We start from the raw sequence: 24180 nt of genomic DNA on the forward strand, positions 1-24180 counted from the left end.
CCGCCCGGCCCGCGCCCCTCACCTGCCAGCAGCGGCAGCAGGCCCGGGCCCCGGCCGTGCGGCGCAACTCGGGATAGCGGCACCTGGACCTCGGGTCCCGGGCCTCCTGCCAGCCCCGGGAGTAGGCGTGCCGAGCAGCGCCGGCACCGCCGCCCCGCGACCCACAGGAGGCCTCGGCCCAAGCTCCGGCTCAGGAGCCGGTACATACTCCAGCCGCTTCCTCTGCGCACTGCAGGCCGGGCGCGATCCTAGACCCCGCCCCCTCGCCGAGCGCCCTCCGGATTGGCCGAGCCGTGACGACTGAGCAAGACATCATTGCGTCCGCACGCGCGATGTCGCACGCCGACGTCACTCAGTCTCGAGCGGCCGGGATCCTCCGCTTGTCGGCGCTGTCTGCTGGCGCGTAGCGGCGGTCTGCCTGTTGAGGAGGGTGTGTCCTGCGGCGCGATGGCCGTTGTGTTGCCGGCGGTCGTGGAGGAGCTCTTGAGCGAAATGGCTGCGGCGATGCAGGAGAGTGCGCGAAGTACGGGACGGAGGTCATGTGTGGCTGCGCCGTGGGCGCAGGCCGGGCATCCGGGCGCCGCCGGGCCGGGAGGCAGGAGGCGGGGCGTCCGGGCCTGGCCGTGCCTTTTATGCGTGTGGTTCTGTAAACTTTATGTTCTGTTTTTTTTTTTTTTTTTTTTTTTTTGAGACGGAGTTTCGCTCTTGTTACCCAGGCTGGAGTGCAATGGCGCGATCTCGGCTTACCGCAACCTCCGCCTCCTGGGTTCAGGCTATTCTCCTGCCTCAGCCTCCTGAGCAGCTGGGATTACAGGCACGCGCCACCATGCCCAGCTAATTTTCTGTAATTTGAGTAGAGACGGGGTTTCACCATGTTGACCAGCATGGTCTCGATCTCTTGACCTCGTGATCCACCCGCCTCCGCCTCCCAAAGTGCTGGGATTACAGGCGTAAGCCAACGCGCCCGGCTAACTTTATGTTCTTAAAAAAGAAAAAAAGCGAAATTGGAACAAGTAAAAGTCAAATCGATTCAGCAAATGTTTAGGGTACAGCGCAGTTGCAGGAGCCCCTCCGTCGGAGCGAGCAGGCCAGTGGGGACCGAAGTGCCGAAACCTGGCTGGGTCCCTTAGAGGGGTCCCTGCCCCGGGATGGAAGGGACAGGAGCTTACCGTGAGTGATAGAAACATGGAGTTCTGGATTATTTTACTCGAAATTTTGAGTTACTAAACTTTTTTTTTTTTGAGACGGAGTTTCGCTCTTGTTACCCAGGGTGGAGTGCAATGGCGCGATCTCGGCTCACCGCAACCTCCACCTCCTGGGTTCAAGCAATTCTCCTGCCTCAGCCACCCGAGTAGCTGGGACTACAGGGGCGCGCCACCATGCCCAGCTAATTTTTGTATTTTTAGTAGAGGCGGGGTTTCACCATGTTGACCAAGATGGTTTCGAGCTCTTGACCTCATGATCCACCGGCCTTGGCCTCCCAAAGTACTGGGATTATAGGCGTGAGCCACTGCGCCCGGCCTAAACTTTTTCTCAAATTCTGATGTTAACATTAAAGTTAATGCTTTCATACACTTTGTTTAGAAAGTAGGCCTGGCGCGGTGGCTCACGCCTGTAATCCCAGCACTTTGGGAGGTCGAGGCAGGTGGGTCACCTGAGGTCAGGAGTTCAGCACCAGCCTGGCCAACATGGTGAAACCTCATCTCTACTAAAAATACAAAAAAATTAGCTCAGCGTGGTGGCGGGTGCCTGTAATGTCAGCTACTCAGGAAACTGAGGCACGAGAATAGCTTGAACCCAGGAGGCGGAGATCGTGCCGTTGCACTCCATCCTGGGCAACAAGAGCGAAACTCCGCTTCAAAAAAAAAATTTTTTTGAGTAAGTATTTAAGAGCCACAAAACCTAAATGCATATGCAATCATTGGCGTAAATCTGGGTATTGTGAAAGCACTATTTTTTTTTTCTGACCAGCAGAGGATGCTCTTTGGCTATGCTCACCAAAATCACTTGAGAAGGGATGATCTCTAGATGTGTTCATAGCATGCTAGGATAGGATCAAATCATATTTGATCTAATCAAGATGCACTGACTGATGAACTACTCTTACAATGGAAAAACGGCCACCTTATAAATAACAGCCATGTTAGGCCCCGAACTGCCAACGCTTACTCACTTGGATGGCTTTTGTTTTAAAAGTACTGTACTGCACTTTGAAAGGGTTTATTTTGAGTTGCTGTTTTAAGGAACTAAGGCTTTTATTTTCTCAGTCAAAATTAAGAAGACTTAAGTATATGTGCTTGAAAGATTAGTACAGCCTGTTATACATACTTGATTCCAAAAAAGATGGGGAAAAAGCCAACTGATGTTAGCTCTAACAGTTGTTCTGGGCTCTAAGATTTGATGGCCTCAGGGTTTGGAATGCTGTCACTTTACACAATGATTGCCGGAACTGTTCTGTGTCTGAATAGATTAATCCATACACTGACAGAAGTCTTGGGTTTTTTTCCCTCCCACAAGAAGGTTCAGAATACACGTTGACAGTCCAGGGAGCAGAATCATTGCCTCCGACACCCATGGTTTAGACACGGGCCAATGTTGTTGATTCATGTTTATTTTCAGCAGCCCTGTTTTCTGTCTTTTTCAAAATCTTTTTTCTATTAATATATAGTTATACACCCTTCCTCACCCCCATTCTTCAGTGGTAATTTTTTTAGATCAAGATTCCAAATTCATGGTTGTATGATGATGTATAAACTAGTCACAGTGGAACCATTTAGGAAGCTATGATTACTTTTCTTTTTCTTTGTAACTTTTGGATTTCCCTGGAGTTAAAGCTATGTTAATTTTGTTTATTTGCTTGTTTAGTTTTTTACATATTTATTCCTGCTTTAACCTCCCATCCTTTACTAGTATTCTCAATTTCCCCTCAAGATGTTCAGATGAATGAAGTGTGTTATCAGTTTTACTTTCCTGAAGAAATCTCTAGAGCCTTCTGACTTGACTAATACAGACTGACTGATCTCTTGGCTGTTTCCTGAGATCTCTCTTCACCATTATTATCTGGGAATTCTCTGTATCTATGTTGCATCTTATGTTTATATCCTGCGGTTTTCTTTTTCTCGGTTTACCACCTCTTTTGAGACAGGGTCTCACTGTCACCCAGGCTGACGTGCAATGGTGTGATGAAAGCTCACTGTAGCTTTCGCCTCCCAGGCTCAGATGATCCTCCCACCTCAGCCTCCTGAGTGAGGGTATCTGGGACTACAGGCACACAACACCATGGCTGGCTAGTTTTTTGTATTTTTTTGTAGAGACAGGGTCTCTTCATGTTGCCTAGACTGGACTTGCACTCTTGGGCTCAAGAGATCCGCCTGCCTTGGCTTCCCAAAGTGCTGGGATTACAGGCATGAGCCACTGCACCTGGCCCATGTAAATCTTTTTTTTTTTTTTTGAGACAGAGTATCGCTCTTGTTACCCAGGCTGGAGTGCAATGGCGCGATCTCGGCTCACCGCAACCTCCGCCTCCTGGGTTCAAGCAATTCTCCTGCCTCAGCCTCCTGAGTAGCTGGGATTACAGGTGCGCGCCACCATGCCCAGCTAATTTTTTGTAGTTTCAGTAGAGACGGGGTTTCACCATGTTGACCAGCATGGTCTCGATCTCTTGAGCTCGTGATCTACCCGCCTCGCCTACCAAAGTGCCGGGATTACAGGTGTGAGCCACCGCGTCTGGTCGTAAATCTTTTTTTTTTGGAAATAGGGTCTTGCTCTGTCACCTAGGCTGGAGTGCAGTGGCGTAATCATAGCTCACTGCTGCCTCAACCTCCTGGGCTCAAAAGAGTCTCTGGTCTCAGCCCCGCAAGTAACTGGTACCACAGGTGTGCACCACCATGCCCAGCTAATTTTTGTATTTTTTGTAGAGACAGGGTTTCACTGTGTTGCCCAGGCTTACTACCTTATTTTATGGTGCACATATTCTGCTAGCTTCCCCGAAGAAGGGATCATGAGATGTACTTTTTGAGGCTTTCTTTTCTGTTTTTGGAGACCAGGTCTCACTCTGTTCCCCAGGCTGGAGGACAGTGGTACAGTCACAGCCCACTGCAGCCTCAGTGTTCCAGCCTCAAGCCGTCCATCTTATTCTCCTGAGTAGTTGGGACCACAGGTGTGTGCCATCACGCCCAGCTAATTATTTTATTTTCTGTAGAGATGGGGTCTTCCTTTGTTGCCCGGGCTAGTCTGGAACTCCTGGGCTCAAGCAACCCTTCTGTCTTGGCCTCCCAAACTGCTGGAATTATAGGTGTGAGCCCCTACACTGGCTCCTTTTTGAGACTTTTTATGTCTGAAAACGTTCTTTTTCTAACTTCACACTTAAGTGATTGTCTAGGTATTGAATTATTTGTTGGAAATACTATTTCTTCAGACATCTGAAAACATTATTCCACTACCTCCTAGCTTCTAGTGTTACTCCTGATTTTTGTATGTGACCGTTGGTTTCTCTGGAAGTTTGAATTATCTTTTCTTCACAACCGGTGTTCTGAATCTTCTGATAAGGTGTTTTTTCACACCACCGTGTGGGCACACAGTGGGCCCTTGCAAGCTAGAAATTCATGTTCTTCAGCTGTGGGAAAATTTGAATTATGTGATTGATGAGTTCCCTCCATCTGTGTTCTCTGTTTTTAGTATTTGTGTAATTAAGATACTGGATGTCCACTGTTGTCCTTCTGGTTGACCTACTGTGGCTTCTGTGTTTCTTTTATATTTTCTCTACTTCCTGGGAACTTTCTTCAACTTTATCTTTCTTCCAGATTTTCTGTTGAATTTCTGCCCTTTTTTTTTTTTTTTTAAAAGAGATGGTGTCTTACTATGTTGCCCAGGCTGGCCTCAGACTCCTGGTTTCAAGCAGTCCTCCTGCCTCAGCTTCCCAAATAGCTGAAACTACAGGGATGTTTCATGTATTTTTAATTTATAACTTTTTTCCAAAATATTTCTTTTTTTATTATTATGTCTTGTGCCTGTTTTTGTGCCTGTTTTATGATTGCATTGACTTTTTTCTGATAAAATATTAATAATAGATGTTTAAATTTTCTCCTTCCTGCAGTTTTTCCTGTAACTTTCTTCTGTTTGTTTTATTGTTTCCTTTTTCCTTTGTTGTCTGGTAACCTTTGGTTGTCTAGCCATATTTGAGTGAAGACTAAAAAGTATTTCGGAAGCTCTGGGTGGTAGAGGGGCTTACGGAATGTGAATGTCACTATAGTCGTTCTCACTGGGCTATTTAGTTGGGGAAACCATATCAGTGTCATTCCCACTTCCCTGGGTATATATTGGGATATACCAAGGGAAGACTTACAGTTTCCTGGCTAGAGGGTAAAGCCTGATTGCTTGTGTTATGGGAGCCATGTCAGGGAAGAGAGCAGGAGATCCCCCTGTTGTCAGTGTGACACCCTGACTTAACTGTGCCTAGTATTTTTCCCTAGTCCCGATAACCTATATTTGAACCTCTCCAGAAAATAAACCTAGTCTTTTGCCAGAATGAGGGAGAGGCAGTCACCTAAAGCTATGGAGGGGAACCGGGGTCCCACTACTTCTCAAACGTACTTGCAAAGAGTCTTATTGGCTGGGTACGGTGGCTCACGCCTGTAATCCCAGCACTTTGGGAGGCCAAAGCAAGTGGATCATGAGGTCTGGAGATCGAGACCATCCTGGCTAACACGGTGAAACTCCATGTCTACTAAACATACAATAAAATTAGCCTGGCATGGTGGCATGCACCTGTAATCCCAGCTTCTCGGGAGGCTGAGGCAGGAGAATCACTTGAACCCGGGAGGCAGAGCTTGCAGTGAGCCGAGATCACACCACTGCACTCCAACCTGGCGACAGAGTGAGATTCTGCCTTGGGGGAAAAAAAGAGTCTTATTTTCATATCCCTACTTCATCCTCAATGAAGCTGTTTGGTGCCACCACCAATTTCTTAGGGTTTGGGGAAGGGGAGAGGTGGATTTCAGAGTGTAATTCAGACTGGTGCTTGACTTTCCCTATTGCTAACCTAGGATTCAGTATTCTTAGGTCTTATAAATCATTTTCTACTCTATCAGCTTCCAATGTACCATAGGTGTTGTTTCTCATTGTCTTTCTTATCCTTTGGAATTCATGCTTTTAAAAACTAAATCCAGCCAGGAATGGTGGCTCACACCTGTAATCCCAGCACTTTGGGAGGCTGAGGTGAGCAGATCACATGAGGTCAGGAGTTCAAGACCAGCCCAGCCAGCATGGTAAAACCTCATCTCTACTAAAAATACAAAAAAAATTAGCCAGGTGTGGTGGTGCATGCCTGTAGTCCCAACTACCTGGGAGGCTGAGGCAGGAGAATGACTTGAACCCATGAGGCAGAAGTTGCAGTGAGCCCAGATTGCACCATTACACTCCAGCCTGGGCAACAGAGCAAGATTCTGTCTCAAAAAAAAAAAAAAAAAAGAAGAAGCCTTTTTATTATGGTTTTAGTGTGGTTTGGGGAAGGAGTAAAACCAGATGCATAGGTTCAGTTGTCCATAACACATAGAAATGTTTGTGGTTTTAGTGTTTTTTTAAGATTTTTACATCAGTGGTCACTGGCTTAACATAATTAACTTTTTTTTTCCATTCTCATTTTACAGTTCCTGATGAATATCTGTTATCGTAAGTACATATATTGTTGTGTTTGATTTTTTTTTTTTAACCATTAATGTTAAAATCCTTTCAACATCAACTCTTGATTTTTAAAAATATTCTTACTACCAGGCACAGTAACTCACACATGTAATCCCAGCACTTTGGGAGCCAAAGGCAGGAGGATTGCCGGAGCCCAGGAGTTCTACACCAGCCTGAGCAAAATAGGGAGACCCTCCCATCTCTACAAAAGAAATTTGAAAATAGAATAAAAGGCCGGGCGCTGTGGCTTACACCTGTAATCCCAGCACTTTGAGAACCCAAGGCAGGTGGATCACTTGAGATCCGGAGTTCAAGACCAGCCTGACCAACATGGTGAAACCCTGTCTCTATTAAAAATACAAAATTAGCAGGGCATGGTGACACACACCTGTAATCTCAGCTACTTGTGAGGCTGAGGCAGGAGAATTGCTTAAACCTGGGAGGTGGAGGTTGCATATCTTGCTGAGATTGTGCCATTGCACTCCAGCCTGGGTAGCAAGAGCGAAACTCCATCTCAAAAAAAAAATTTAAAAAGTAGAAAATAGAATAAAAAATATTCTGGCCAGGCGTGGTGGCTCACAGCTGTAAACTCAGCACTTTGGGAGGCCAAGGTGGGCAGATCACGAGGTCAGGAGATCGAGACCATCCAAGCTAATATGGTGAAACCTCGACTCTACTAAAAATACAAAAAATTAGCTGGGCGTGGTGGCACCTGCCTGAAGTCCCAGCTACTCGGGAGGCTGAGGCAGGAGAATTTTTGAACCTGGGAGGTGGAGGTTACAGTAAGCCAAGATCACACCATTGCACTCCAGCCTGGGAAACAAGAACGAAAAGGCGTCTCAAAAAAAATCTTACTAAACTAGGTACAATATTTTCTTGACATGATTCTTAAAAATTTGTCTGAATTGAATAACCAACACCATGTCAGACAGTACAAAGCATTACAATATTGTCCTATTTCCCACTCTTATTTAACATTATTTTAAAAATTGTAATTATTAAGCTAACACATGAAAAAGAAATTAGAAGTGTACCTATCTGCAAGGAAAGACAATTATCATTATTTGCAGATGACACAACTACTTAAACAAGGCCAGGTTTGGTGGCTCACACCTGTAATCCCAGCACTTTGGGAGGCTGAGGCGGGTGGATCACAAGGTCAGGAGTTCAAGACCAGCCTGACCAAGATGGTGAAACCCCATCTCTACTAAAAATACAGGTTAGCCAGGCATAGTGGCGGGCACCTATAATCCCAACTACCTGGGTGGCTGAGGCAGGGAATTGCTTGAACCCAGGAGCCGGAGGTTGCAGTGAGCCAAGATCATCCCATTGCACTCTAGCCTGGGTGACAGAGCGAGACTCTGTCTCAAAAAAAATAAATAAAATAAAATAAAATAGAGTGGTCAGTTATTTTAAAAAATGCAGAGATAAAAAAAGTGAAAGCTACCTAGAAATAAGTGACACTTAATTGCTGTTGTAAACTTATATTTAAAAGTCCTGGCCAGGCTCAGTGGCTCACGCCTGTAACCCCAACACTGTGGGAGGCCAACATGGGTAGAAACCTGAGGTCAGGAGTTCCAGACCAGCCTGACCTACATGGTGAAACCCCATCTTTACTAAAAATACAAAAATTAGCCAGGCGTGGTGGTGGGCGCCTGTAATCCCAGCTACTCAGGGGGCTAAAGCAGGAATCACTTGAACCTGGGAGGCAGAGGTTGCAGTAAGCCAAGATCACGCCATTGCACACAAGCCGGGGTGATAGAGCAAGACTGTCTCCAAAAAAAAAAAAAAGTCCTGGAAGGATTGCTTGAGCCAAGAAGTTCGAGGCTGCAGTGAGCTATGATTGTGCCACTACAATCCAGCCTGGATGATGTGAGACCTTGACTCTAAAAAAATAAAAGTTCTGATGAATATATACCAAGCTCTACCAGTGTTTTTTCTTTGGGCAAGGAAGGAGGTTGAATTGAGGGAAGGGCCTTAACCTTTTCTGTATTTCTTAAATACAGAAATAAAATACTGTATTTCTGAAATAAAGAGGGACGGAGTTTCCCTCTATTTGCCCAAGCTGGAGTGCAATGGCACAATCTCAGCTCACCGCAACCTCTGCCTCCCGGGTTCAAGCGATTCTCCTGCCTCAACCTCCTGAGTAGCTGGGATTACAGGTGTGTGCCACCACGCCCAGATATTTTTGTATTTTTAATAGAGACAGGGTTTCTCCATGTTGGTCAGGCCGGTCTTGAACTCCCGACCTCAAGTGATCTGCCTGCCTCAGCTTCCCAAACTCCTGGGATTACAGACATGAGCCACTGCACCTGGCTGTGTATTTCTTAAATTTTTAATAAGAATTATATATTACTGGAAAAAATTTACTACTTTAAAAAACAAAAGGGCAAAGAATAAAAGATGGAAATAGCCTAATACTTTGGGAGGAAAAAGATAAATCTTACTAGTGACCACAAAAATACAAATTAAAATAACATAACTTTTCATCTAGAAAATTAGTGACCATAGAAAAGAAGTTGACACAAATATGGGGAAAGGGATCGTTTATACCCTGCTGGCAGGAATGTAAATTCAGGATAACGGGCAATAGGAACTTTAAAACAGACATATTCTTTGACCCAGAAATTCTAGGAGAAGAACATATACCCGGGAAGTAATTATGCACGTTCATAAAGATTTTACAGTGAGGATAGTCATCCAATATTGTTTATGGTAGCAATACAACCTAGAAACAATCTAATAATTTATGGAGTTTGAGGAGAATAAAAATGATTCATCTTTACAGTAGAGTTCTTTGTAACCATTAAAAGTGAAAAAAAAAGTGATATGGAAAATTTTTTTTTCTGGAAAAATTTTTAATGCATTCAAGAGATATTCAGAATAGGTCATAAAGTAGGCAGAGCAGGTTAAAAAATTTCTTTGTTTTTTTTTTTTTTCGTCTCACTCTGTCACCCAGGCTGGAATACAGTGGCGTGATCTCGGCTCACTGCAATGTCTGCCTCCCGGGATCCAGCAATTCTTGTAGATTTCCTTTAAAAAAGTTAACATGCTTGAGACTTGCTAAAATATAATTTTGTCTCCTACCTTTCTCACCTAATATTGTAAGAATTTTCCAACATATCAAAATTTTTTCCTTTATATCATTTAACAGTTGGATAACCTTATTACTAATCCAAAAAGTACACATTTAATATTTTCTGATGGGCAGACATAAAAAAGCTTGATAATACTGGTGTTAGTGGGGACATGGTGAAAATAGAAATCTTATTCGGTGTTGGTGGGGGTGCTATTTTCACTTTTTTGTGTGTTTTAATTTTTTTTTTCTTTAGAGATGGGGTGTCACTGCATTGCTCAGTATGGTCTTGAACTCCTGAGCTCAAGCACTCCTCCTGTTTCAGCCTTCCAAAATGCTGGGATTACATACATAAGCCACCATGCCTGGCCCGAAATACCTATTAAAGTTGAAAAATGGCCGGGCGTGGTGGCTCACGCCTGTAATCCAAGCACTTTGGAGGCCAAGGCAGGAGGATCACCTGAGGTCGGGAGTTCAAGACCAGCCTGACCAACATGGTGAAACCCCGTCTTAAAAAGAAAAGAAAAGAAAAGAAAAGTGAACATATCCTTTAGTTACATAAAGTAAAGGAGGATTTTCAAGAGATGTATGCCAAGAGACACATATGGGGATAATTGAGTATTATTTATAATAGTATAAAATGGAAACAGAATGTCCATACATAGGGTACTCAGATAAAATTCAGTGTGTACATGTAATGGAATATTATTCAAAAGTAAATAAAAATATATGTACATCAACATGCTTCATTTTCAAAAATGCTTTTGAGTAGAAAAATGCAAGTTGCCAAAATAAGTCTACAGTATTTTTTATTTTCATTTATTTTTTATGAGCCATTTCAAGAACAGCAAAAAGAAACCTACAATATACCTTTTAGGTTTTAAAACAATACCATATGTATATGTATATGCGTACATATATGCACATTTGTTTGTTATGTATGTGTGCATATGTATGTTCTATGTATAATATTTAATAAAATGAACACATTAACAGGAAGGAAACCAACAAATGCATGTGGTTGCCTCATAGGCAAGGGGAAGGCAGGAAGAAGTACAGGAAGCACTAAAAGAAGCATAAAGAGGGCTTCTTTATCACCAACAGTGACAAAGGGAGTACCTTCCTTTATTAAAAATATAATACAAGAAGATCTGAAATAAGTACACCAGATGATAATAATTCTGGGGAATGAGTGAGTCCGTTGCTGTATTATTTTCCTTTTTTCCAAATAAAATGAATTTTTAAAAAATGCCAAGGCTAGTGATCCTTTGGGTCAAGTTACTGAGGTGACTTTGAGTATCAGGCCTTCTAATCTGAAGCCTTCTTATTTTGCAGGCTGAAGTTTCTCTTTGGCTCATCAGCCACCCAGGCCTTGGACCTAGTTGATCGACAATCCATCACCTTAATCTCATCACCCAGTGGAAGGCGTGTTTACCAGGTAGAAGTCTAGAGATGGGGGTGATCCATACAGAAACCCCTGAGGACAAAATATTTTCTTCATCTTTGTGGAAGCTGGTGACCAGCTTTAAATCATTTCCTGGACTAGGCTGGGCGCGGTGGCTCATGCCTGTAATCTTAGCACTTTGGGAGGCTGAGGCAGGCGGGTCAAGAGATCAAGACCATCCTGGCCAACATGGTGAAACCCCCGTCTCTACTAAAAATACACAAATTAGCCGGGCTGGTGGCACGAACCTATAGTCCCAGCTACTTGGGAGGCTGAGGCAGGAGAATCGCTTGAACTCGGGAGGCAGAGGTTGTAGTGAGCCGAGATCAGGCCACTAATTGGGCCACTGCACTCCAGCCTCATCACAGAGGGAGACTCTGTCTCAAAAAAAAAAATTTCCTGGACTTTTAAAAAGTTTTTGACCTAACTTGGTAAAATTAACAAATTGGTAATTTTAAAAAAATTTTATTTACTTTTAATTGATAGAAATTGTCTTTATTCATGGCATATAACATGATGTTTTGATATATGGATACCTTGTAGAATAACTGAATCAAATTAATTAACATATCCAATACCTTACATACTTATTTTTCGTGGTAAGAACACTTAAAATCCACTGTCTTAGCAATTTTCAAGTATACAATACCTCAGTCTTTTTATTTTTTTGTTTTTATAGAGATAAGGTCTCACCAGGCTGGTCTCAAACTCCTAGGCTCAAGCGATCTTCCCACCTTGGCCTCTCAAAGTATAGGCATGAGCACCACCCCTCTCCAATACGTTGTTATTAAATATAGTCACCATGTTGTACCATGGTTATCCTGAACTTACTTCTGTCTAACTGAAATTTGTACCCTTTGACCAACATCTCCCTATCTTCCTTGCCAACCCCAAGGTCCCTGGTAACCACTATTCTTTCTTCTTCTATGAGTTGACTTTTTTGTTTTTTGTGTTTTTGGAGATAGAGTCTCACTCTGTCACCAGGTGTCAGGCTGGAGTGCAGTGGCACGATCTTGGCTCACTGCACCCTCCGACTCCCAGGTTCAAGCAATTCTCCTGCCTCAGCCTCCCATATTTGTTTGTTTTAAACAAAGACAGGGTCTCACTGTGTTGCCCAGGCTGGTCTTGAACTCCTGGCCTCCAGCAGTCCTCCCTCCTCAGCCTCCCAAAGTGCTGGGATTACTGGCATGAGCCATTGCACCCAGGCTATGAATTCAGCTTTTTGTAGATTCCATATATAAGTGAGATCATGTGGTATTTGTCATTCTATACCTGGCTTATTTCACTTAGCATAGCTTCACTTAACAGAATCCTCAGACATTTTTGTAATTAAGATGGCTGGGCGCGGTGGCTCATGCCTGTAATCCCAGCACTTCAGGAGGCTGAGGCGGGAGAATCACCTGAGGTCAGGAGTTTGAGACCAGCCTGGCTAACATGATGAAACCCCATTTCTACTAAAAATACAAAAAATTAGCCAGGCATAGTGGTGCACGCCTATAATCCCAGCTACTCAGAAGGCTGAGACAGGAGAATTGCTTGAACCTGGGAGGCAGAGGTTGCAGTGAGCCAAGATCGCACCATTGCACTCCAGCTCGGGGAACAAGAGCAAAACTCTGTCTCAAAAAATAAAAAAAAAATAAAAAATTAAATCCTACTGACTTTACCTAAAAGCATTGTGTAGAAGTCTGCTTACAGGCCCGGCATGGTGGCTCATGCCTGTAATCTCAGCCCTCTGTTGGCCTGGGCAACGTAGTAAGACCCATCTCTGCAAAAACCCAGCAAGGTATTTCTTTTGCAGGAAATGGAAATGCAGAAAAGTAAAATAACAGTCACATCTGGTTACCCCACACTGCCTGTCTTATGAGACATGAATAAAGACCATATAAAGAGGGAGCCAGACTCCAACCACCTGACCTTTCTCCCTGCACAACCCCACCCCATTTTAGCTACATGAGACACAGGGTAAGTGCAGCTGGGATTGAGGGAAGGAAATCATGAATGAAATGAAAATATTGGCAATGGTGTCCAAAATTTTGTCAGCTCTTGTATGTAATCCAGGCCTTACTGAGACCAGAAAAGGGTAAGTTTTTCAGAGTTTGAGTTCTGATTTATTTACAGTGAATTTCTCAGAGCTGAGACCATATCAGTTAACGCTCATTAAAAGGCCATGTCAATTCTTAGGGAGTAAATGGCTTGAGCAAAGCCTCCTTGGGCAGATAGATGCCTTTGCCTAGTGAATTAACTTGCCCTTCCTCACGCTGATCTGGTAAAATCTTCTTGCATTTCTGCATTAAGGAAAATGTGGTAATTAGTGTTGGTTGCTGTGGTTAAAACTTTTGGATGGTATTTTCTTACTCAAAAAGAGACTGCCTATTAGATGAATTTTCTCATGGTGAACTTAGAGATTAATAATCAGTCACTGAGCTTGCAGTTTGTACCTGAGGAGGTGTGTCTGTCTTCTTTTCCTGGTGTTTTTATTTTTGGTTTTCCCTGTGCTTTTAGTTCTGGATTTTCGATCTTGGTTCCATTATGGGCACAACACTTGACATGGGCAAGCAGACTTTTGTTTGAAATATTTTAATTACTGTTGACTTTTTGTTCCTCCCAGTGGTCAACAGTGACTTTTTAAGTCACTTGTTTAGTTTTTGTTGTTCCCATCTGGTATATATTACATTGGTTTATTAATTATAAAATGCTAACTTCTAAGAATTGTGGCCGTCATCTTGGACTTTGAATTAAATGAGGCTGTAGAAGTCTTATACACCTTCAAATTAACCTTAATGGTTGCATTGTATGGTCATATAGTAAGAATGTGGCTGAATTCAGGAGTCGTATGAGATTATAAAAGTTGAGTCACATACTGCCTCATGTCCAACTAATTATCTTTTCATAGATCAATCTTTATTCCATAGGTCAACTCTAATATTCTTATTGTTCTCCAGATGTAATGTGAAATAATTCTAAAGTCGTCATTATGTTGCTGACACCTGAGTTGCTTTTTATACTTTTTTTTTTTTTTTGAGACAGAGTCTTACTCTGTTGCCCAGGCTGGAGTGCAGCAGCACCATCTCAGCTCACTGCAACCTCTGCCTCCTGGTTTCAAGTGATTCTCCTGCCTCAGCCTCCTGAGTAGCTGGGATTTCGGGTGTGGACCACCATGCCTGACTAATTTTTGTATTTTTAGTAGAAGTGTGGTTTCACCATATTGGCCAGGCTGGTCTGGAACTCCTGACCTCAGGTGATCCACCACCTTTGCTTTCTAAAATGCTGGGATTAACAGGTATGAGCTGCCACACCTGGCCACTTTTTACACTTTTTTGGTTCACTTAGGAAGGGGGATATTTCAGTCAGGAGAGGCTAAGTTATGCTGCAGTGACAGTGACCCCAAATCTGAAAGGCTCACAAAAATAAAGTTATTTTTATTTTGTTTTTTTTTTTTGAGACAGAGTTTTGCTCTTGTCACCCAGGCTGGAGTGCAGTGGCACAATTTTAGCTCACTGCAACCTACATCTCCTGGGTTCAAGCGATTCTCCTGCCTCAGCTTCCCAGGTAGCTTGGATTACAGGCATGCACCACCATGCCCAGCAATGTTTTTTTTTTTTTTGCTTTTTTTTTTTTTTTGAGACGGAGTTTCACTCTTGTTACCCAGGCTGGAGTGCAATGGCATGATCTCGGCTCACCGCAACCTCCGCCTCCCGGGTTCAGGCAATTCTCCTGCCTCAGCCTCCTGAGTAGCTGGTATTACAGGCACACGCCACCATGCCCAGCTAATTTTTTGTATTTTTAGTAGAAACGGGGTTTCACCATGTTGACCAGGATGGTCTCGATCTCTTGACCTCGTGATCCACCTGCCTTGGCCTCCCAAAGTGCTGGGATTACAGGCATGAGCCACTGTGCCCGGCCTGCCCAGCAATGTTTTAAATTTTATTTTTAGTAGAGACAAGGTTTCATCATGTTTGCCAGACTGGTCTCAAACTTCTGACCTCAGGTGATCCACCTGCCTCTGCCTCCCAAAGTGCTGGGATTACAGGCGTGAGCAACTACGCCCAGCCAAAAACAAAGTTTTATATCTCATTCATGCTATGTATCCATCAGGAGGCAGTTGTAGCTCTCTGTTCCAGAACATCTTCATTCAGGGATCCCAGTTGGTGAAGCAGCTCATATCTGGAACATTGTGAATCTCAAAGAGAAAAAAGAGGACATGGACACAATTTTTAACATTTTTCTGCTTGGCTACTCAGATTTTACTAAAGCAGGTCACATGGCCAGCCTGTATTTAACAGGACAAGAATGTGTAATCCTATTTTCAGAGAGAAGCACCAAACCAAGGGAACAATAACTAAGACACTATGAAGTGTCTTAAGAGGCTTGGAGCAGTCATAAAATAAAACTGTACCCATGAATGGATGACCGTCTAAACGGGTCAACTCTCCTTGTAGCCTAACTGAAACCACAGTAGAACCACTGTAGAAACCACCTCCAAGTGAGGTTCCTGCAAGTCCAGTCAGCCATGATCTGAGCATCCTCTTTCCAGCATGTTCCTTTTTTAAAAAGCTCTCTCCTTCTGGGGATAAAATTCCAGACCATAAGTGGGAAAACTAGGAGCAATTCCTGTAAGAGGAAGTTGTTTTCTCATTGAAGGGTAAAGGAATAGAATTATGTTATCCTTAAGGTCAATTTCCAGTTCTACATTTTCTAACTCAGATTTTATCTGATTATTGGGTTCATTAGTTGTCCACTACTAGATAAGTGAAAAGCAAATACAAAATTTAACCTCTTTTAGTGTTTATTGCTTTAGGCAGTTGAACATTTTACTTTGAGTCTTAGCCCTTGAAAGGCTCAGGCAAGGAAACCTCTGTAGAATTTCCGCCCATCCCAAGTCACCAGACATTTATTAGCATGATCCAGGGAGCATTATGATGGATGAGGGACTCACAATGAGAAGGAAGCAGTGAATCATTCTAGTCAGTATAGAATCCCAGAGGCTTCTGCCTGCTTAAGTTTAAATCTAGAGAGAAGAGACACAGGAGTAACTAAAGGGAGAAGAAACTTAAAGTTTTATTCATTGGTAATAGTTTGGACACCCAAGAATTATAGGCCGGGCGTGGTGGCTCACTCACACCTGGAATCCTAGCAGTTTGGGAGGCTGAGGTGGGTGGATCACCTGAGGTCAGGAGTTCAAGACCAGCCTGGCCAACATGGCAAAACCCCATCTCTATTAAAAATACAAAAGTTAGGGGTGGCAGGGAAAAAAAAAGAAGTTAGCCGGGCATGGTGGCACAAGCCTGTAATCCTAGCTACTCAAGAGGCTGAGGTAGAATTGCTTGAACCCAGGAGGCGGAGGTTGCAGTGAGCCAAGATCACACCACTGCACTCCAGCCTGGGCAACAAAGTGAGACTCCATCTCAAAAAAAGAAAAAAGAATTCTACATGTCACTGCTGGATGTTGTGGGTTTTCTTTAGGATTAAGTGGAAAACAATCTGCTTTAATGCTCTTCCTTCGGTTTAAGTTTCCACACATGCTAGGGAATTCTTTTCATTGATACTGAGTGGTCTAGATGATATGTTTGTAACATGTCAGAGCCTTGCAGTAGGTAATATGCAACGTGTGGTTTTTCAACACCTAATTTGTAACTGGGCTGAAATTTTTTTTTTTTTGAGACAGAGTCTCACTCTGTCACCCAGCCTGGAGTGCAGTGGCACAATCTCAGCTCACTACAACCTCCGCCTCCTGGGTTGAAACGATTCTCCTGCCTCAGCCTCCTGAGTAGCTGGGACTATAGGCGCCCACCACCACTCCCAGCTAATTTTTGTATTTTTAGTAGAGACAGGGTTTCACTATATTGACCAGGCTGGTCTCGAACTCTTGACCTCATGATCTGCCCACCTTGGCCTCCCTAAGTGCTGGGATTACAGACATGAGCCACCGTGCCCGGCCTGATGAAATCTTGAATGGGTTCAGTAGGCATCTTCTTACCTAATCATTGGCCATTTCTGGTAACCTAAAAACCCCCAAGGAATTCTGATTGCATCAAAAAAACATACCGAGGCTGGGTATGGTAGCTCATGCCTGTAATCCCAGCTCTTTGGGGGCCGAGGTGGGAGGATCACTTAAGTTCAGCAGTTCAAGCTGGACAACACAGCAAGACCCCATCTCTACAGAATCTTTTTAAATTAGCATAGTGTGGTGGCACACACCAGTACTCCTAGCTACTCAGGAGGCTGAAGTGGGAGATCACTTTAGCCAAGCAATTCAATACTGCAGTGAGCTATGATCACACCACTGCACTCCAGCTTGGATGACAGAGCAAGACCTTGTCTTAAAGAAATAAAAAGTTAATAGAAACTGTACAGAGATAACTGCATTAAATGAACCAGTGAAAATGTGACAAAACACGGCACTGGAATCTGCTGTTTGTTCTTGCAGTAAAACCATACCTGTAGCTTTATTCTCTGCAGGTAGGAAAGATTAAAGAATCCTAGGAGTGTTAATATTGTAATAAAAAAATTAAAAGTTCTTGCTTTTTCTTTTAGATTGCCACCTGAGAGCCTAAAAGTGCTTTGAAGGCCCTGTGGCAAATTCCTAAGTGGCAGTTTATTATAAAGTCACCCTTAGGATATTTCTGCTTCCCTCAAATACTAATAATAATCTTACGCCTCCAGTTTGGAAGTTAACTGTAGGAATGAAGACCTCAACAAAAAGTTTTTGGCTGCTTGGTGGTAGAGAGACTTAAATGAATGATTTCTCCAACAAATTTGCGCAATCATACTACAGATGTTTGTTTTTTTTTCCTGTACCTCTCCTTTTTGTTCCTCTTGATTGCCACCAAGACTGTTAGACTGGGCCTCTTACCAACCGCTATATATCAGTGTCCCCCTTCCATCCTGCTAGATGAGTAGGCAGATCTGGGCTTGCCTCTTTTCCTGTGACCTTCATTCTGAACAGTTGAGTCATTCCTTTTGCAAGGTTCTTTGCTTTATTTATTCTCTCTGTTCTCATGCTCTCAAATACTTTTCAAAAAAGCCTCTTCCCACTTTCTTCTTTTCTTCTTCTGTGACCTTTTTTTTTTTTTTTTTGATGGGTCTCACTTTGTCACCCAGGCTGCAGTGCAGTGGTGCAATCACAGCTCACTGCAGCCTTGACCTCCCAGACTCAATCAGTCCTCCCACCTCAGCCTCCCAAGTAGCTGGGACTACTGGCATGTGCCACCACGCCTGACTTTAAAAAACAATTTTTTATAGAGACAAGGTCTAACCATGTTGCTCAGGCTGGTCTCGAATTCTGGGATTCAAATGATCCTCCAACCTCAGCCTCCCAAAGTGCTGGGATTACAGGCATGAACCATACCCAGCTTGAGACGTATCCTACTCCTGCTCTTCTACTGACCCTTTACCTGTTTTTACTCTCTTTTTAGATATGTAGGAAGCTTTAGGAATATACACACCTGCTGCAGAATACCAAAGGTTAAGAACCCCCACAATAAAATGTAGATGAGAGATTTCCCCTCCACTTCCTTCTAGTTACAGTCAGCCCATAGAGTGGGCCCTGTGAATCACTAGGCACAGGAACAGAATGATTTATGTGGTTGGTTGAACTAACCTGAAACTCTTCAGTTTCTTTATGAAGCCCTAACTGCACACTGAAGGGAAGAGAAGTTGCTTCCTTTTTTTTTGAGATGGAATTTCACTCTTGTTACCGAGGGTGGAGTGCAATTGCACGAACTCAGCTCACCACAACCTCAGCCTCCTGGGTTCAAGCAGTTCTGCCTCAGCCTCCCAAGTAGCTGGGACTACAGACGCGCGCTACCACGCCCAACTAATTTTTGTATTTTTAGTAGAGACGGAGTTTCACCATGTTGACCAGGATGGTCTCAATCTCTTGACCTCGTGATCCACCCGCCTTGGCCTCCCAAAGTGCTGGGATTACAGGGGTGAGCCACCGCACCCAGCCCATTGCTTCCTCTTTTATGTAAAATGTTACTGCAGTTCTTCTCAGTGCAATTTGCAGAGCAACTCTGAGTCTTTAAGTAGATAAAAAGGGAAAGAGGTGGGTTTTCCAGCACATCTTCTGAAGTCTGATCCCATCTATCCTTTTCTTCCTAGGTACTTGGGAGTTCTGGGAAAACATACACATGTTTGGCTTCTTGTCATTACTGTTCTTGTCCTGCATTTGCCTTCTCAGTGCTACGGAAGAGTGACAGCATCCTGGTGAGGATGGGGAAGGCTCTTCCCACTGTAATTGAATGTAGAGAGAAATCACCCTTACTTTGTGGTTTAACTATTCTATAAAATGGGAATCTTACTACTTGTTGAAACAGATAGTAGTTTTTTGTCCTTGACTTCAGTTAGTCATCTCTCAGGGGTTTAGCCTCCCAAATGCAATGTATTTTTAGAACTACATCAATTTCCTGAATTTTTATTTAAAGGATCATGAGTGAAGCTTTGAGAAGGACAAAAAGGGAATCCCAGAAGTGGGCATTGGGGAATTAGATGGCCCAATGAAAATGTGAACTAAATTTGATGTTGGCAGTCTCTTCACATTAACTGTAAGACAGCCTGGCACCACACTTGACCTTCACATGGCATATAAGTACCTTTGCCTATTCCTTTAAGCCTTTGCCAATTTCATCAGAGTCCAGTGCATGAAGCAGAAACAGGACATATTCACACACACCTTATTCCAAAGGGAAAAACGCTACCTTCCTGAAGGCAGGCAGCTATTTTTAAGTCTTGCCAAAGAAGAAAATAATGATGTCCACTCCATTCTTCCCCTTTGTTTTACACTGTTAACTTCTTAAACAAACATCTTTGGACCTGGGTGGCAAGTTGGGTACACCATTGTACAAAAGGCCACATTCAAAACTGATGTGCCGTAAGTTTATTTCACCTGCAAGTGACAGGATTGAACCAGGGCCCCTTCAAGATCTAAAGCTGCTTTCTCTGACATCAGATTCAACATAGTCAACTCCCCAGATGTGTGTACAGGCCAATATATATGAGAGTTTTGCCACTATTCCCTGCCCTCTCAACCCCAGAAGTATAGCATAGTAGTTAAGAGAGTAGCCTATAGACTCTGATGAGCATGTGGTTATAATACCTGTCCTCCTAGGGTAGCTGTCAGATTTCAGCGAGATAATCTATGAGAAACACTTAACAACATAGTGCCCCAAGGAATATTAAAACATTGCTGTGACAGCTTTCTGAAGGCAAGGAAAAAAGATGACTTAGGACTAAAGTGAAGAGCAGAGCTAGTCTTGGTTTTCATCATGGGTTACATACCCTGTGCCCGATATATCTAAGCCGTTTCCCAAAGCAGCAGGTAAAATAAGTCTGTCTTTGTCCACTCTGATTTCTAAAGAGAATATGCTTGTCTCACCATCTTTATCTGCAGTTTTTATTTATTTTTTTTTTTTGAGACAGAGTCTGGCTCTGTCACCCAGGCAGGCTGCAGTGCTGTGGCATGATCTCAGCTCACTGCAACCTCCACCTCCTGGGTTCAAGTGAGTCTCATGCCTCAGCCTCCCAAGTAGCTGTAATTACAGGTGTGCACCACCACACCCAGCTAATTTTTGTATTTTTGGTAGAGACGGGGTTTTGCTTTGTCAGCCAGGCTGGTCTTGAACTCCTGACCTCAAGTGATCCGCCCACCTTGGCCTCCCAAAGTGATGGGATTACAGGCGTGAGCCACCATGCCAGGTCTGTCTGCACTTTTTAGACAATCAGCTAGAGACCCCGTAATCTGTTTGCCCTAGTTCTTTCCTGCTGAGTAAGATGGTAATGAGAAATCTTGGTTAGACTGGCCATCCCCAGCTCTGCCTGTTTCTAATAGGTGTGTGTGTTTTATATTTCAGTGCAAGCATCTCCTGGCAGTTTACCTTAGTCAGGTTATGAGGACCTGTCAGCAGCTAAGTGTCTCCGACAAGCAGTTGACTGACATATTATTGATGGAGAAGAAACAAGAACCATAAAAGGTACAGATTGAGCATCATTCTTTCAAAATACAGTCCTGTCAAGAAATGCATTTAATATGTTATGATTCACATGGAAAAGAGGTGAAATACATCTTCAGAGACTTCTTATTACTGTCCCTTTTCCCTCCGTGACTGCAGGAGGTGGTCTGGGTTGGAGCCATGGGCTGTAGAGGGTTTGCATATGGTTAGATGCCCTGTGCAGACTTCTCAAGAAAAGCCTGAGCCAGTCTCTGAGGCACTTGGGTAAAAAATGTCCCTGGATGGAATCAAGATTTTAAATTCAAATAAAGCTTAATATCATGTTGTGTCCACATTATTTAGTCTTAAGTAACTGAATTAGTAGTAATTTTTAAAAGGTTGGAATGGTGGGCTAAACAGAGTAAGATGAAGTTGAGATGAGTAGGTAGTTCTTTTCCTTGTGTCCAGAAAACTATTGAGCATCAACAGTAGATCATAGCAGAGATGTGGCTAAACAGCAGCAGGTATGAAAAGACTTAGAGGTTCTGGTTTCTGTAAGCTTCAAATATCTGTGATATTGGTAGCAAAACAGCTTAAGTAGGCTGTATTGAGAGGTAGTATCGAGATCAAGGGAAGAACTGGTTTCACTCTGCGTGCATTTGTGATCTTTGTAACAGGGCAAATGAAGGAACAGATGAAAAATCATGTCCTAGAAGGAAACTACAGGTACTACCAGGGATTTTCAGTCTGAAGAAGAAAAGACAAAATAGGTAACAAGAGTATTAGAAGAGAGAGCGATGAGACTCAGTTGGACACTAGGAGAGAGCAAAGAAAATAATTCATGAAGAAGAAAATAAAATCAGTTATTTCATCATAAGACAAGAACTTATGGTAAAGCTGCCCACAGCCAGAAGACGATCCTAGAAGGACAGGAACTCCCTGTCTGCAGCATTTCATAAGCATGTAATATCCTTGCAGGGATACTGCAGAAGGAATTGACGCAATGGACAAGCAGATGATATAGGTGATTTTACAGCCTAAGAAAGGCCCGTGCTTTTGCCCCCAGAACATGAAGTGCTAGTGAATAAATGCTGGGTGAAAAGCCCAGGGCTCGGATGTTGTAATGTTCTATGGTTGGCGGATGATGTTTTTTGTTTTGTTAAAGTGTAACAAATAAAATCTATCAAGACTTTTCTGCTACTCGGGAAACTTGGACTCAGTATAACTTACTTTTTTTCCAGCAGCCTTCAGGGTAAAGTTTAGAAGGTAGATGTAACAAGCCAATGCAGCACCCTAAGCTTATCTTTTTAAGTAAGTTTTATTTTTATTTAACCTCATATACACACAGAGTTAAATAATTTTGCTTAGTAAAATTTTCACACTTTGGGTTCCAAGAACTTAACCAAACTTGAACTTTGGAGCAAAGAAAATTCCCTACCTAGCTCTAGCTGGCAGAATTTGGTAGAGGAGGGAATCCCATTTCACCAGCTTTTTTCCCTCGGGTAGTTTTCTGTATATGGAAAAGAATGGAGCTTAAAATTATGTGATCAAAATTCAACTTATCAGACTATCATTTCCTTAAATTAATACAGCAGTTTCTTGATTGATTGAATAATTATACTTTTTTTTGAGATGGCGTCTCACTCTGTCACCTGCTGGAGTGCAGTGGGGTGCTCTCGGCTCACTGCAACCTCTGCTTCTCAGGTTCAAGCGATTCTCCTGCCTCAGCCTCCCGAGTAGCTGGGACTACAGGCTCACACGACCACACCCAGCTGATTTTTGTATTTTTTAGTAGAGATGGGTTTTCAGCACATTGGACAGGCTGGTCTCAAACTCCTGACCTTGTAATCCACCTGCCTTGGCCTCCCAAAGTGCTGGGATTACAGGCATGAGCCACCACGCCTGGCCGAATAATTATACTTTTAATTTTCGAGGTCACCTTCCTAGGAGCAAGTATACATTTTTAGTACAGCCAACTTTTATTTTTCCATTGCTTCTAAGTTAAAAAATATTTGCATTATAATAGTTCACAGTGTTTCACAGTAAAATAATTTCAGTAATTTTCCACCATAAACAAGGCAGACTTTTAAAAACAAAACAGTCTGTTAGAATCCATTCAAGCTGTCAGCATCATCCACACAGTAAAAGCAGCTGAATAGATCATAAATATATTTGTCAACTCTTGGAGCCTACTAGTGACACATACATATTAGCTAGATATGTGGTAGCTCCAGGGGCAGTCCATTTCCTTGTGAGGTGTAGCTGTCTTTCACAGTGAGAATCAGCCAGCCGTGTCCTCTTTGTTTACGGTGGATTTGTATCTTCTCCTTGAAGAGGCCAGAGCCTAGATCATAGGCCCACACCGAGAGCAGGCTGTGCCCCAGCCTGACCATTCCCACTCTTGACATCTGTTTGGCAGAGAAGATATCTGGAGATAATTTTGTGAAAAGTATAGCGGAAGTCTTGGTTCCGGTAAGCATAGACAATGGGATTGACAACTGAATTGGCATGTGACAGAAGAATGGCCATATTCATTGCCCACTTGGGCTTATTTTTACCCTGAGCTGGCTGGAAAAGAGTGACACAGTTAACGGCATGCACCGGTAGCCAGCACAGGGCAAAAATCCCCACAATCATGGCCAGTGATTTGGCCGCATGGATCTCCCGCTGGAGGGTAGTCCTCGAGTGGTCCATCAGCTCAGTGCGCTGAAGCTGCCTGCAGGCCACCATGAAGATCTTGATGTAGATCACCAGCATTATAAGCAGGGGAGGCAGAACACACCCAAAGAAATTGAAATATACCATGTAGCTCATGGGGACCACATTTTCAAAGAGACACTTCACAAGGCAGCAGCTTTCATTTGTGGTTCCATCCCAGGGCTCTGTGCAGTTGCTGATGGCACTGTCTTTACTGTTCCACCCCAGGAATGGAGTCAATCCGATGCCAAAGGCAAGGACCCAGAGGACAGCAATGACCCCTCTTGCTCGAGTCCCAGTGACCAAACTTTTATACCTGTTTAAAAGAACACCAGCTGTTATGGTCAGTTTAT

The 24180-nt window shown here is 43.3% G+C and overlaps 2 protein-coding genes across 2 annotated transcripts in view; one reads left to right on the forward strand and one right to left on the reverse strand.

Annotated features, from left to right (window-relative positions):
• The first annotated feature begins 373 nt into the window (after window positions 1–373).
• Window positions 374–22339, forward strand: ZSWIM7 (zinc finger SWIM-type containing 7). The gene is made up of 6 exons (XM_064378280.1): window positions 374–523; window positions 6648–6669; window positions 11093–11195; window positions 19305–19409; window positions 21053–21172; window positions 21808–22339. Exons 1-5 carry the CDS (start codon window positions 448–450, stop codon window positions 21167–21169), a joined length of 423 nt encoding a protein of 140 aa, XP_064234350.1. The 5' UTR covers window positions 374–447; the 3' UTR covers window positions 21170–21172; window positions 21808–22339.
• ADORA2B (adenosine A2b receptor) overlaps window positions 17009–24180 on the reverse strand; it is a 36709-nt gene continuing 29537 nt past the window's right edge. Inside the window, exon 2 of the mRNA XM_064378279.1 lies at window positions 17009–24143. Coding sequence (XP_064234349.1) covers window positions 23480–24143 — 664 coding nt within the window. The 3' untranslated portion in view covers window positions 17009–23479. The remainder of the gene's footprint in view (window positions 24144–24180) is intronic.

Source organism: Aotus nancymaae, unplaced genomic scaffold (assembly GCF_030222135.1).
Source record: "Aotus nancymaae isolate 86718 unplaced genomic scaffold, 86718_ANA_hifiasm-v0.15.2.pri h1tg000018l, whole genome shotgun sequence".
Classification (NCBI taxonomy): Eukaryota; Metazoa; Chordata; class Mammalia; order Primates; family Aotidae; genus Aotus; species Aotus nancymaae.